Below are 14,389 nucleotides of genomic sequence, written 5' to 3'. Positions count from 1 at the left end.
CCCGCCACAACGCCCAGCTATTTTTTGGTTGCAGCCGTCATTGTTGTTTGGCAGGTCCGGGCTGGATTCGAACCCGCCACCTTGGGTGTACGTGGCTGGCGCCTTAGCCACTTGAGCCACAGGCACCGAGCCGCCATCTCAACACTTTAATTTCACCAAAACCCATGTGTGGGCTCCACACCTGTAGCTCTGCTCCTGTGGCATGTCTGATCATTTTTACAACAAGACTGCATTATTTCAGGAAAAAAGACTGAAAAAACCCTGGGGAAATAGGCTAATAATCTGGCAAACACAGAATAGTTTCAACCCAGAACATATCATGCAGTCTGTGACTTTGGGGTGGTCCAGTGGGGTGAGCCCCTTCCCCCACCTTACCACCCCTGCTCTGCCATCAGGGGATTCTGTGGGGACTTACCGCTTGTAGGGATCGTAGGTGGGGCTATCTCGGCGGGCATAGCTATAGAGAAAAGTGGAGTGGGACAAGTAGGGACTTAGAACCTGAGTAGATGTGGAAATGGGCCAAGCCCCCCAACCTGTGTGCCTAAGGCCAGGCACCAAGCACAGTGTGGGGAGGGCTACCAACCAGGTTATGGGCCTTGCCTTGACTCCTCCACCCACCTCAGATCTATCCAAAGCATGAACTTTAGCCCCATACCACAATATCTCAGACTCATCCTGACTCAAAGGAACATGGTTTTCAGTTGCCTTGGTCCTGTTTGGCCTCCTGGCCTTAGACTGGAACCATCCCTTCTATTCTTGTTCCCAGTTCTAACTGGGTCCTGGCTTATTACTGATGATGATAACAAAACTAAAACAGCTATAAACTGACCAAGGGGTTGACCAAAAAAATAAATAAATAAAACTAAAATAACTACTAATATCCTAATTGCTTACTATGTGCTATGCATTAAAATGCTATTATATCTATTAACTCAATGGCTCTTCGTAACTCTCTGATATGGGTATCATAATTATTCACACTTCTGAGGAAGCTGAGGCCCAGAGTGGTGAAGTCATTTGGCCAGTGTCAAACAGCTCATAAATGAAAGAGCTGAGATCCAAACACAGGCCCTGTGGTTCCAAGCCCATGTTTTCATGCACTACCCTGACAGTGCCTCTAAGCTGAGGACAATGGGAATCAGTGCCACTCTTTTTTTTTTTTTTTTTTAAAGAGACAGAGTCTCATTTTGTTGCCCTGGGTAGAGTGCTGTGGTGTCATAGTTCACAGCAACCTACAGTTTTGGGGCTTAGGCAATTCTCTTGCCTCAGCCTCCTGAGTAGCTGAGACTACAGGTGCCCGCCACAACGCCCACACCATTTTTTTTTCTGTTGTAGTTTGGCTGGGTGAGTTTTGAATGCACCACCCTCAGTATATGGGGTTGGTACCCTACTCACTGAGCCACAGGTGCCACTCCAGTGCTACTCTTTTTTTTTTTTTTTTTTTTTTTTTGCAGTTTTTGGCCGGGCTAGGTTTGAACCCACCTCTGGCATGTGGGACTGGTGCTTACTCCTTTGAACCACAGGTGCCACCCCCACCCCAGTGCTACTCTTTTTTTTTTTTTTGAGACAGAGCCTCAAGCTATCCCCCTGGGTAGAGTGCCATGACATCACAGCTCACAGCAACCTCCAACTCCTGGGCTCAAGCGAGTCTCCTGCCTCAGCCTCCCAGGTAGCTGGGACTACAGGCGCCTGTCACAACGCCTGGCCATTTTTTGGTTGCAGCCATCATTGTTGTTTGGTGGGCCCAGGCTGGGGATTCGAACCCGCCACTTTAGGTGTATGTGGCTGGCGCCTTAGCCGCTTGAGCCACAGGCGCCAAGCCCCCAGTGCTACTCTTTAATGAACATTTTCCATACCACCCCTGAATCTGAAACTTACGATTTAAGCCTCACAGCAATTCTCATAACTCTCCTTTAACAGAGAAGTGGCAAAAAGAACCACGGATTTGTATGGGGTACCTAAGGCCTCAGCGGCGCTCTATGAGGACTCCTGACACAGGCTGGGCTCTCCCCTCCACGCCAAATTGCCTCATTCAAACCTGTCCCAAGACTTCCACATGGAGACTAGTTCAGCCCTCTCCCCTCATAGGTGACAGTGCTCCATTTTCCAAAGGAAGAAACTGAAGCTCAAAGAAGGGAAGTCACTTGTCCAAATCCTGACAGAGAGGAAGTGGCCAAGCAGCAGAACTGGATCAGAATCCAGGGCCAGGCCTGTGCCCTCAATTCTCCCAGCCATTCCTGGCAACAGCCTTGTGCCACCTCCACACTGACACCTGGGGAGTACAGCGAGGGACCCAAGTATAGTAGGATAAGGGGACTGGCTGACAGGGAAAGTTGTCCACATGTCCCTCAAAATCATTCCTACCTCTAAACCTTCACTCAGGCCATTTATTTCCCCACTAGGAAGACTCACTCTTTCCTCAAGCCACAATCTGCCACCAAAGTGCATTCCCGGGCCCTGAGCCCTGTTCCCTACCCTTAGAATCTTCCAAGACTAATGCTGGTAGGATGGTGGGGCTCAGTGGAGAAGTCTTACCTGGGTGGGCTGATCTTGCGGCCTCTAAGCCGCTTCTCACGAAATTCTCTCCGCTGGCGCCGGGAGCGACGGCCCTGGAGTAGGGTAGGTACCAGGATGATGAGGCGTATGCTCTTCCTGAGCTACAACCCTACCCCCTTCCACTCCAGCCCAGACCTCACCGAGTACATGGCCTTCTCCTCCTCAAGGGCCTTGGCATGTTTGATGGCCTCTGCCTCCTCCTTGTCTTTCCGAAGCATCCTGCAGAGGGGGATGAGAATCACATGGCAGAGAGACTGATCACTAGGTGAGGGGGGCACTGGCTCAGTCATCAGAGAAGGTGAGGGACCCCAAGTCACCGGGAGGTAAGGGACCACATACCACACTTTCTGGGTGCCTTTCCTTCATTCAATACAACCTACTGAGCACATTCTGTGTGCCAGGAGCTATTTTAGGTATTAAGAATTCAGCACAGGCTGGGCTCAGTGGCTCATACCTATAATCTTAGCACTCTGAGAGGCTGAGATAGAAGGATCCCTTGAACAACATGGAGATCCTATCTCTACCTAAAATAGAAAAATTAGCCGAGTGTCCTGGAGGGTACCTTAGTCCCAGCTACTTGGGAGGCTAAGGCAGAAGGATCACTTGAACCTAGGAGTTTGACTTTGCTGTGAGGCAGGCTGACCCCACAGCACCTTAAATTGGGCAACAGAGTGAGACTCTCTCAAAAAAAAAAAAGAGAGAGAGAGAGAAAAAGAATTCAGTACTGAGAGCCTGACAAAGAACAAGACCCTGTCTCTACCAAAAATTAGAAAAATTAGCCAGCTGTGGTGGTATACCCCAGTAGTCCTAGCTACTCAGAGGCTGAGGCAGGAGGACTGCTTAAGCCCAGGAGTTTGAGGTTGCTGTGAGCTTTGACAATGCCACTGCACTCTACTTGGATGACGAAGTGAAACTCTGTCTCAAAAAAAAAAAAAAAAGAGGGGCCCAGGCACGGTGGCTCATACCTGTAATCCTAGCACTCTGGGAGGCCAACGTGGGTGGACTGCCTGAGCTCACAGATTCAAGGTCAGCCTGAGCCTAAGACCTTGTCTCTAAAAATAGCTGCATATTGTGGCAGGCACCTGTAGTCCCAGCTACTCAGGAGGCTGAGGCAGAGAATTGCTTGAGCCCAAGAGTTTGAGTTTGCTGTGAGCTATAATAACATAGGACTCTACTGAGGGCAAAAAAAGTCTCTAAAAAAAAAAAAAAGAAAGAAAAAAAGAATTTAGCAAATCCAGGTATAGGAGTTGGTGCCATCAATCCTAGCACCCTGGGAAGCCAAGGCAGGAGGATCCCTTGAGCTCAGAAGTTCAAGACCACCGTGAGTAAAAGTGAGACCTTTTATCTCTACTATAAACAGAAAAATCAGCTGGGCATTGTAGCAAGCATCTGTAGTCCCAGCTCCCTGTGAGGCTGAGGGAAGAGGATGACTTGAAACCAGGAGGTTGAAGTTGTTGTGAATCAGGCTGATGCCACAGCATTCTAGCCTGTGCAACAAGAGTGAAACACTGTCTTTAAAGAAAAAAAGAATTCAGCATTGAAACAAAAAAAATCTTCACCTGCATGCGCTTACATTCTAGGGAAGAAGACACACAATGACTAAGGTAATAAAATGCATGGCCTATTAGATTGTGCTAACCTTGACTGGAAAAATAAACCATGGAAGGAAAAAAGGACATGCCAGGGAACAGGCAGAGGAGGCTGAATGTTTCAAACAGGAGGTCAGTAAAACCAGAGAACAGGACATCTTAAGAGGAACCTGGTGCAGCAAATGCACAGATGCCAGATAGGAGGCCTAGAGGTTGTAGTAGACCTTGGGCATTTGAGGAAAAAGGAGACCATGAAGGCTAAATGGGGGGACATGTGAGAGCAAGAGGCCCAGGCAGGTAAGACCTTATGGCATTACTGAGGATGCTGGCTGACTCTAAATGAGGTGGACGCCATGGAGGGTTCTCAGCAGAGGGTGCTATGTTCTAACTTAGGATTATTTCTGATTCACTGTTCTGTGAGATGGGACTGGTCTATGTTATGTGTTCTTCTGAGTAAAGAGTTCAGCACAGGATAGAGGCTTAACCAGCTAAGGGAAATGAACCAGGAATGGAGCCTCCCCACTAGGGGTCACTGTCTACCAGCCCCAGGAATTGAGCTTTGGGGTCAGACTTGCTCAAGTCACACCAAGGACAGGGTAGGTAATTTCGGGTGCAGCCTCAGTTTCTGCACAAAATGGGGCCACATATACGATGGACTCAGGGGCCTATATGGGTAAAGTCCTCAGCCTAGGGCCAGGCATAAAATGCTCACAAACAGGATGGCTGCTAGTGCCTGGGCAGTAATAGAGATGTCAAGGTGGGGCACACAGACGGGGGAGGGGTGTTAGCAGGTAGGCCTCACCTGACAAAATCACCGTCGGCCATGCCATAGGTTGTGGCCTGTTTGTTGAGATCTGCCACCTGCTCCTGGTTCAGTTCATCCACATCCACCTCCACATCTGCACCAAGAGAAAGGCTGTCAGGAGCTAAAGCCAAGTGAATTAACAGGGGAGGGGCAGTGCCCTAGGAGCTTGAGGTGGATAGGGGCACCCGCCAGACTGGAGGAACCTTCAGGGAGGGGCTGCATCAGGTCTGGCTCATCTTGCATCCCCAGCTGGCACAGGGCCTGGTCAGAGGTAAGCACCACACAAGGTGGACAGAGGGGGCTTGGGGAATGGGACATGGGAGAAGGGCAGGTGAATGGATGGACGAGTAAGTGAGATGTGTGGAGGGAGTGGCATGAGAGGAGGAGTGAATGGGCGAAAGATGAGGGATGAAGATCCAGGCGGGTGGTAGCATGGGTTACAGCAGTGTAGGAGCTGGACATGTGATGAACAGCGAAAGGACAGGTGGAGAAGGCAAACATAAGCTCTACCCAAGGATGAATAAAGAGCTAGACAGTGCAGTGAGAGCCAGGATGAAGAAAATGAAAAGACACCTAGGAAGTATGATCAGCAGGTATGTGACAAGAGGTAAACAGCAGAGTGAGGGAGGGATATACGAGTAGATGCTGGGGGGGATAAGGAACAACTCTGTAGACTTAAAGATAAACACTTGTTTTCCAGTGGAAAAAGAAGAGAGCTAGAGAGAGAGCCAGAGGAAGGACAGCCCAAGCAGAAGAGAGCGGAGCCAACATCTAGATGGGGACATATCATAAAAACAGTGCCCTAGAAATGAGAAATGAGACAGAAAGAGATACAGGGAGGGAGGCAGGGAACAGAGGAGACCACTAGTGAGATAGGGAGGTAGCACGAGGCTGGAGCACCCTAGAGCAAGGGAAGGAGAGAGAGAGGGCCTGTAGCGCAGGGTACCCCACAGAGGGTGAGGGACGAGACACGAAAACGATGCCCAGGGACTGTGGGAGGGGAGGGCAGAGAGGGGACCCCACCGATGTCGGGGATGACCTCATCTTCATCCGAGTTGCTCTCCTCCTCAGCCGGTGACTCCTCCTCCTCAGTCTTCTCTGCTGCCTTCTCTACCTCAGCCACTGTGCTATCCTCATAGGTATAACCAATGGAAGCCTTCTTCTCTGCCAGCCTGTGAGAGAGAAGCCAGTGAGCCAAGGCAGCGCCCAGCAGAAAGGAGGCAGGCAGACCCTGCACAGTGGCCTCTGGAGTGCCATGGCACCTTCCCCTCAGGCTCTCCCTCAGCCTGACTCTCTGCTCCTGCTGCCCCCTCTTCCTTTATATCCCAACTCCAAAACCCATCTGCTAGGAAGTCCTTGACTGCCCCCTCAGGCAGGGTCAATACAGTCCTGAGCTTCCTAGCCCTGCTCACGTTGGGTCATTACTACTGGGGGACAGGTCTGTCTCCCCCAACTAGACTATGAGTCTTGTGTAGGCATAGCCCAGAGTTATTCTGAGCAACAACGTGCCCCAGTGTTGCCTACAACAGAGCAGGGCCTGAAGAGCCTGAGCAGGACCTTGAGGCTGGCACCACAAATGAGGGTCAGCGTCTTCAAGAAATTTCTAGTCCAGTCCTGTGAAAACTTTTCAGGTGAAGGAAGGCAGCCAGCAGTTAGGGTCACAAAGGGGAGGCTTAGGAGCATGAGAGAAGGCATCATTGAGGAAGGCACCAAGGCCCTGCACCCAGGGCTCCAGGTGGAACATCAGTGGCCCCAAAGAGAAAGAAGTTTAACCCTGGCAGGGCGAAGAGCGCAAAGGTTGGGGAGTAAGAGGGGCTGTGTTCAGCCAGAGGAGGGTGGACAAGAAAGAAGGGGGACTGTCCAACTGCTGCTCTTCTGAGATGGCAGCTCAGGACCACCTTGCTCTAGGGGTGCTCCAGGATAAGGCCCCCAGCCCCCAGCCCCCAGCCATTCCTTGAGGAACATGGCTTTGAAAAACCACTCTCCAGAGTGACATCAATTGCTGCTGACTGTGCACTTACAGTATGGCTACAACTAGGACAAGGGCTTTATAAGCTCAATCTGTAGTATTCCTCACAACTGCAGGCAGTGGGGTCCCTTGTTAGCCCCATTTACAGGAGAACAGCAAAGCTCAGAGGAAAAGTCCTCTCTTAAGCCTCCCATCCAGGACTCAATCCCAGGCCATGTCACCACAGGGCCTGCATCTCCCACCACTCTACCAGTTGTCTTCAGCAAACCCTGCGCCCACCTGCTGCTGCTTCCTCCTTGAAAGGCAGATTAACTGAGCACCTACTTGTCACAAAGGGGGAGCCTCAGGAGCACCACAGAAGGCATCACTGAGGGAGGCACCCAAGTGAACACCATGCTGGACTGGAGAGGCCATGCCCAGGAGGCTCACAGCCCCCCTCCCTCCCTCATCCTGCACCCCAGACTCACTTCTTCTTCTCATCCTCACTAGGTCTCTGGAGGCCTCCGTACAACTCATCAATGTAGATCTGGTACAGGCACTGCTCCTCTGAGACTGCAGTGAGCAGGAGATACAAGGTAAGAGTGGGCTGGAACACTGGGAATTCAGAGGACATAAGTATGTGGGGGGGGGGGGTATGCAACCCCAGAGCAGCTGAGGGCAGAGTTACCAGTTCTAGATAATCACAAAGTATGTCTGCTGGGACACAAGCAACTGTAGCTGAGCCCTGGCTACACCACTTAGTCTCTGGGCAACCCTGGTCAAGTGACTCATGCCTCAGTTTCCTCTTCTGCCAAATGGGACTCAGGCACTGCTACCATAATCACTGTTATGGAGGCCTGGGGCTGGACCCTTTAGAACTATTCACCTGCTCCTGAGTGCTAGATGCCATCAGACGGCATCAGTCACTCCACTGTGTACCTCCCTGTGGTTCAGTTTAAGTTAAGTGTGGCTTAGGATGACAGGCTTTCTCTCCACAAGCCTTAGCTTTTTCTATCTGTAATGTGAGGTGGGTGGGCCTAGAGGTGACAGAGCATGGCCCTCCTCTGTTTGAGCAGACATCCTGATTGTTGTCTCTTGTCTACAGTGCCCAGCTGAGGGCTCTGCTGACCTGTCTCACACAGCTGCCTCGCTCTCCCTGCTCCCTCCATATAAACCTTCTCTCTGTTCAACCAGAGTGCCCACCTCACCCCCACAAAGTCTCTGTATATGCTGTTTTCTGCACCATACTCTCTCCTCTTGAGGGAGCTCCTGTATACCCTTCACTAGTCCCAGCCTCAGCGAAGGACTTCTGTCCTATTTTTCTGAGAAGAGTATATTGTCTATCCTAACACTGCCTTAGTTTATCTACCATCACTTACACGGTAGATAGCTGCTGCCCTCTCCCCTCCTATGCCACTCATCACAGAATAATCCCTGACACTCCACAGCAGGTGCTTAATAATTCTTTGTGGAGCAAATAAATGAATGTAGAGTAACACAAACCTAAGGCAGCCCCTGCCTCCACCACCAAGAATCACTGTGAACTTGGGTAACAGGAAAAACAATAGTGATGATGACAAATTTCTCTGTTTCTAAGGACTCACTGATTATTAGAATTTGGGGCATCTTCTGATTTAAAAGACGCAAAAGAATTTATCTTAGAAACAAAGAAATATGGGACTAGCAAATCCATATTGAGGGCTAACAGTGCCAGTGTCAGTGCTGGGTTTTATTCACACTACCTCACTGCACTCTCACAACTACCCCAAGCAACAAAACCATCACCACTACTATTCTCAGCAGATACCAAGACCCTCTGGGTAAGGGACTCATGTATGGACAAGCCCAGCAGAGAACTCTCTTTCCCTTTACTCCACTGAGAAACTCTGAGAGGAGGGATCTCAAGTCCTTCTTGGTAGGTGAGTTAAGAGCTTTTCATTAGGAGATAGCAGCAGTGAAGGACACAGGGGAGAATCCCTGCTCCTTAAACATGGTGTCTCCTTTATCCCCTAATCCAAGGGTTCTCAAACTTTTTAAACAGTGGGCCAGTTCACTGTCCCTCAGACCATTGGAGGGCTGGACTGTGGGCCCCGGAACAAGTCGAATGCTAAGCAGGACAGGCAGCAGCAGCAAAAACACCCGGTGGGCCAGATAAATGTCCTAGGTGGGCTGCATATGGCTCACCAGCCATAGTTTGAGGACACCTGCCCTAATCCTCAAAATACTTGTCTATAAAATGGGCTGTCACTCCTACCTTGTTAGGTGGTTGTGCAGAAATTTTTTTTTTGAGACAGAGTCTCATGATGTCATACTGGGTACAGTGCCAGGGCATCACAGCTTACAGCAACCTCAAACTCTTGGCTTTAAGCAATTCTCTTGCCTCAGCCTCCCAAGTAGCTGGGACTACAGGCACCTGCCACAATGCCCAGCTATTTTTTGTTGTTGTTGTTGTCTTTGATGTTTAGCAGTCCTGGGCCAGGTTCAAACCCACCAGCCCCGGTGTATGTGGCCAGCACCCTAGCTGCAAAAAAGCCCAAGTATAGTAAGGTTAAGCCCAGAAGTCTCCCTGAGCCTGCATTTTCTCCTTTGTGAAGTGGCAACAAAACTGGGCTTAGAGAAAAATCCTGGACATAACAATGAATGCTCAACAAATTGTCATAAATCAAGGAGAAATTTCTTCTTCACAGTTAACGATCTGATTCATGCAGGCTGAGAAAAGTACACAGAGGTAAAAAATGTGCTCCTGCTATTCTCCACTTTTTTCCATAAAAAAAAGACCACAGCTTGGGCAGCACCTATTCAATGGGTAGGGCGCCAGCCCCATATATGGAGGGTGGCGGGTTCAAACCCAGCCCTGGCCAAACTGCAACAAAAAAATAGCCGGTTGTTCTGGCAGGTGCCTGTGGTCCCAGCTACTTGGTAGGCTGAAGCAGGAGAATCGCCTAAACCCAGGAGTTGGAGGTTGCTATGAGCTGTGTGACACCATGGCACTCTACCAAGGGTGATAAAGTGAGACTCTGTCTCTACAAAAAAATAAAATAAAATAATAATAATAGTAATATAAAAAAAGACCACAGTGGCTTGGCGCCTATAGCTCTGTGGCTAGGGCACCAGCCACATACATAGGAGCTGGCAGGTTCGAACTCAGTCCAGGCCAAACAACAACAATTAAAACAAAAAAATAGTGGGGCGTTGTGGCAGGCACCTGTAGTCCCAGCTACTTGGGAAGCTGAGGCAAGAGAATTTCCAGAGACCAAGAATTTGAGGTTACTGTGAGCTGTGATGCTATGGCACTCTACCCAGGGCGCAAAAGTGAGACTCTGTCTCAAAAAAAAAAAAAGGGACCACAGCATCAGAGGGCATGGTTTATGGAGGTGATCTTGTAGGAATATCTTGTTCTGCAGATGTCTCCTATACCAATTCCAGAAAGACAAGCCCCAAAGGGGAAACGTAGACACAAAGAGTCCATGATAAAGCTGGAACCAGAACCAAGGCTCTTTAATAAGAAGTACTTAGATACAATTTTTCTTCCCAAACTTGACAAGGTCTTCCAAGTTCTAGGGTCCCCAAGCCCACTCCTCACTTCCCCTGCAGATTACTCACTGCCAGCAAAGTCGTTCTGTACCAGGCCCCGGTAGCGCTCGTAGTTACATTTCCGCTCATCTGACTCTTGTTCTGGGGAGCTTTGAGGAAAGCAAAATCCTAAGATCAGAGGGAGGGTGTTGATCTCACCCCAGGCCAGCAAGAAGAGAAACGAAGTGCCTGGCTTGGGCTCAGAGTCAGGGGGAGGCAGTGATTCTTTAAATCTGATATGGGAGTGGGCTGCCCCCATTATGCACACTTCCAGACTGGGGAAAGAATAGGTACTGCTGGATATGACTCCCTGCCTGGCAACCCCTTGGGGAAGTAGCTTACATGGTGGTGAGCAGTGGGGGCGTGTAGTCAGGTATGTGGTCCAGGTGGGCACGAACATCGAAGCGGTCAATCATGTTGTTGGTGTCCCCCTGCCAGGGCATCCTGAATGGGAGGAAGAAAACAGGAAAACAAAGAGTTCACTGTGCTTCTTCTCTACCACCTCAAGCTTGGAAACCTGGTGACCAGGCCCTCAGGCCCCTCTGATCCCATATCATGGCCCTTACCTTCACCCTTCAGCTCTGTCCCTTAAGTTACAAACCTCCCCAAATCCACATTCAGGCTCTTGGGACCCAGAAGAGACCACCAGTCTGACTGCCCCTAAGGATACCAGGGCCTATTCTCATAACCAAGGTAGAGCAGGGAACATAAAACCAGGTCCTATGGCTGGGTGCGGTGGCTCACACTTGTAATCCTAGCACTCTGGGAGGCCAAGGCAGGTAGATTGCCTGAGCTCAGGAGTTCGAGACCAGCCTGAGCAAGAGTAAGACCCCATCTCTAAAAAATAGCCAGGCGCTAAGGCAGGCGCCTATAGTCCCAGTTATCAGGGAGGCTGAGGCAAGAGAACTGCTTTGAGCCCAAGAGTTTGAGGTTGCTGTGAGCTACAATGCACCACACTCTATGGAGGCTGACAAAGTGAGACTCTGTCTCAGAGAAAAAAAAAAAAAAAAAAACAGGTCCTAGAGGCCACTTGAGAGGCCCCAGTCACCCTGAAAGACTCCTCTCTGGCAACATACTCTCTACTTCCTCTGGAGCCCTGGCCCCACTCATTTCCCTTTAAGTTTTCCAACCACCACTGCTACCAACCCTGCCCACTCTACTTAGCTTCTGTGACTGTCACCTTCACATGCAGGCCAAGCCTTCCCTGCCTCAGAGTCCCCAAGTCTGTCCATACTCCAGAGTCTCTGTTCCAGACCCTACACCACCCCTTTGGTCCCTTCTGACCCCCGACCTCCAAGTAATAAACACGACCTTGACCCCATGTGAGTCTTACATGTTAACAGGGCTCTCGGCAGCCAGGGCAACTGCAGAATCCAAGTGCACCTTGCAAGCTCGGCCATGTACCTGCAGGAACTGGGCTGGGTCCTTCTTCTGCAGGGGTGGACAGGATGGAGGTTACCACCTAGACAAGCTCCAAACCCCACCACTCCCTATATAACCACGCTGAGGTCAACCAGGCCCTACCTGAAAGGTGAACTAACCTGCACCCCCTCTAGAGACAGGAGAATTGTTTCCTCCCAAGCAAGAAGCTCCATTTTCTGCACTGCCAGTACTGAGACTTTTCTCCCTAAAATGTTATCCCCCACACCCAGGGCCATTCGTTCAGAGCCAGGTGTGCACTTCAACCTGGACCAACATCTATGATACCAAGACTGTAGACATCCACAAAGAGATGACCAACATCATTAGTCATCAGGGAAAGGCCAATCAGAACCACAAGATACCAATTCATACACACTACGAGGGCTAAAAGTGAAAGGACAGCCAATAACAAGTATTGACAAGAATGTGAAGAAATCAGGTTCTTCAAAGAGTTAAACAAAGAATTACCATATGGCCCAGCAATTCCACTCCTAAGTATGTAACCTAAAGCACTGAAAACAGGTATTCAAACAAACACTTCTATACTAATATTCACAACATTAGCATTATTCACAATAGCCAAAGGTGGAAAACAACCTCAATGTCCGTAACGGATGAACAGATAAACAAGATGTGGTACATCATACAGTGGAATACTATTTGGCAATAAAAAGAATAAAGCTCTGACACAGGCTACAACATGGATGAACCCTGAAAACAGTGTCCTAAGTTAAAGATGCCAGTCACAAAAGGCCATACATTGTATAATTTTTTTTTTTTTTTAGAGACAGAGTTTCACCTTATCACCCTCGGTAGAATGCCATGGCATCACACAGATCACAGCAATCTCCAACTTCTAGGCTTAAGTGATTCTCTTACTTCAGCCCCCCAAGTAGCTGGGACTACAGGCACCCACCACAACGCCTGACTATTTTTCCATTACAGTTTGGCTGGGGCTGGGTTCAAACCCACCATCCTCAGTATATGGGGCCAGCACCCCACCAGCTGAGCCACAGGCGCCACACCTGTATAATTCTATTTTTATGAAATGTCCAAATACATAAGTCCAAAGAGACCAAGAACAGAGTGGCAGCTGCCAGGTGCTGAGGAGTTTGGGGTTAGGGACTGACTGTTAATGGATAAAAGGTTTCTTTGGGGGTCAATGACAATTTTCTAAAATTTCATTGTGGCAATGGTTGTACAACCCACACTTTAAATGAGTGAATTTTGTGGTATGTAAATTACATCTCAACAAAGTTTTAAAGACAATCCTTCAAAAGGGTACTACTATGGGGAAGGCTGTCCCTGAGTCTATAGCCCTCAGGCCAGAGCCCTTGTATGGGGGTCACAAGTCTAAGTTGTCACAAGAATGTCAATAGTAGCAGCAGCTCCCACCACTGAGTTTCATGAAAGCTAGACCTTGCAGGACTTCTAGCTGAGTGCCACAGAGCCATAGGAGGGCTCATTAAATCCTGACCTAGCTCCCAAAAACAGGTACTGAGAAGGAGGCCCACCACTTCTGAGCCTCATGCACCAGTACACTGGTGCAGGTAGCATCATCTCTTGTCTGGACCTCCCAGTAGCAGCTTCCTCCCTGGGCTCTGCTCTAGCCTTGCTCTCTACAACAGCCAAGGGGATTTGCTAAAACTCTCTAGGCTACTGTTCCTATGCTATTCAGACTTCTGTCCCCACTCTGCTCCAGGCCCACACCCGTGCCATCCCTTGAACACTCCAGACATGCTCCACGCTCTGGCTCTGGTTCAGGACTCAGGACCTCTGCAGTTGCTGCTGCCTCCACCTATATAATGCTCTGGAGCATGGCTGCTCCCTTTTATTTCAGAGCTCCTTGTAGAAGGTTTCACATCTACCACATGTGACACTATACCTTATATTTATTCATTGCCTGTCTCCAACACTAGAACATAACTCCATGAGACAGGAATCTCTTTTGTGCACTGCTAGATCCCCAGGGCCTTGAACACGGCCTGGTCCATGCCAGGTGCTCAGGAACACCAAATGAAGGGAAGAGAGAATGCATCCTCACTAACACATGGGGAGACTAAGACTCTTCAGGAAGAAGTATCAGCTTCAAGTCCCCAAGATGCTACACTTCCCCACTCTGTCTCCATTTCCTAACCTAGCCCTCAGCCAGCAGCTGTTGGAAAGAGCTGAGGACACACACTAATAGCCACAGCTAATACTCAGCTTTCAATTGCACACTCACTGTGTGCTAGGTGCTGGGCTGTAAACATGTTACACTTGGGGCCAGGAGCAGTGGCTCATGTCTATAATCCTAGCACTCTGGGAGACTAAGGCAGGTGGATTGCCTGAGCTCACTGGTTGAGACCAGCCTGAGCCACAGGGAGACCCCCCCCATCTCCAAAAACAGCCAGGCATTATGGTGGGTGCCTATAATCCCAGCTACTTGGGAGGCTGAGGCAAGAGAATCGTGTGAGCCCAGGAGTTTAAGATTGCTGAGAGTTAGGACGCCAGGTA

General features: G+C 49.6%; 1 protein-coding gene across 2 annotated transcripts in view; it reads right to left on the bottom strand.

Moving 5' to 3' along the window:
- CLASRP (CLK4 associating serine/arginine rich protein) overlaps positions 1–14,389 on the bottom strand; it is a 33,475-nt gene that overhangs the window by 6,271 nt on the left and 12,815 nt on the right. For both annotated transcript variants that reach the window (XR_001161680.1, XM_003799501.1), the window contains exons 3-11: positions 11,805–11,902; positions 10,814–10,915; positions 10,502–10,581; positions 7,387–7,471; positions 5,974–6,122; positions 4,948–5,044; positions 2,697–2,775; positions 2,536–2,609; positions 416–457 (exon numbers count right to left, since the gene is read on the bottom strand). Coding sequence is in view for 1 of the 2 variants with exons in the window: in XM_003799501.1 (XP_003799549.1) it covers positions 416–457; positions 2,536–2,609; positions 2,697–2,775; positions 4,948–5,044; positions 5,974–6,122; positions 7,387–7,471; positions 10,502–10,581; positions 10,814–10,915; positions 11,805–11,902 (806 nt within the window). In the remaining variant the exon portion in view is untranslated. The remainder of the gene's footprint in view (positions 1–415; positions 458–2,535; positions 2,610–2,696; positions 2,776–4,947; positions 5,045–5,973; positions 6,123–7,386; positions 7,472–10,501; positions 10,582–10,813; positions 10,916–11,804; positions 11,903–14,389) is intronic.

The sequence above is a fragment of the Otolemur garnettii genome, unplaced genomic scaffold, assembly GCF_000181295.1.
Source record: "Otolemur garnettii isolate 467f Iridium unplaced genomic scaffold, OtoGar3 scaffold00152, whole genome shotgun sequence".
Taxonomy (NCBI): Eukaryota; Metazoa; Chordata; class Mammalia; order Primates; family Galagidae; genus Otolemur; species Otolemur garnettii.
Note: the sequence above shows the minus strand (reverse complement) of the source record. Positions and strands in the feature narration are given on the sequence as shown.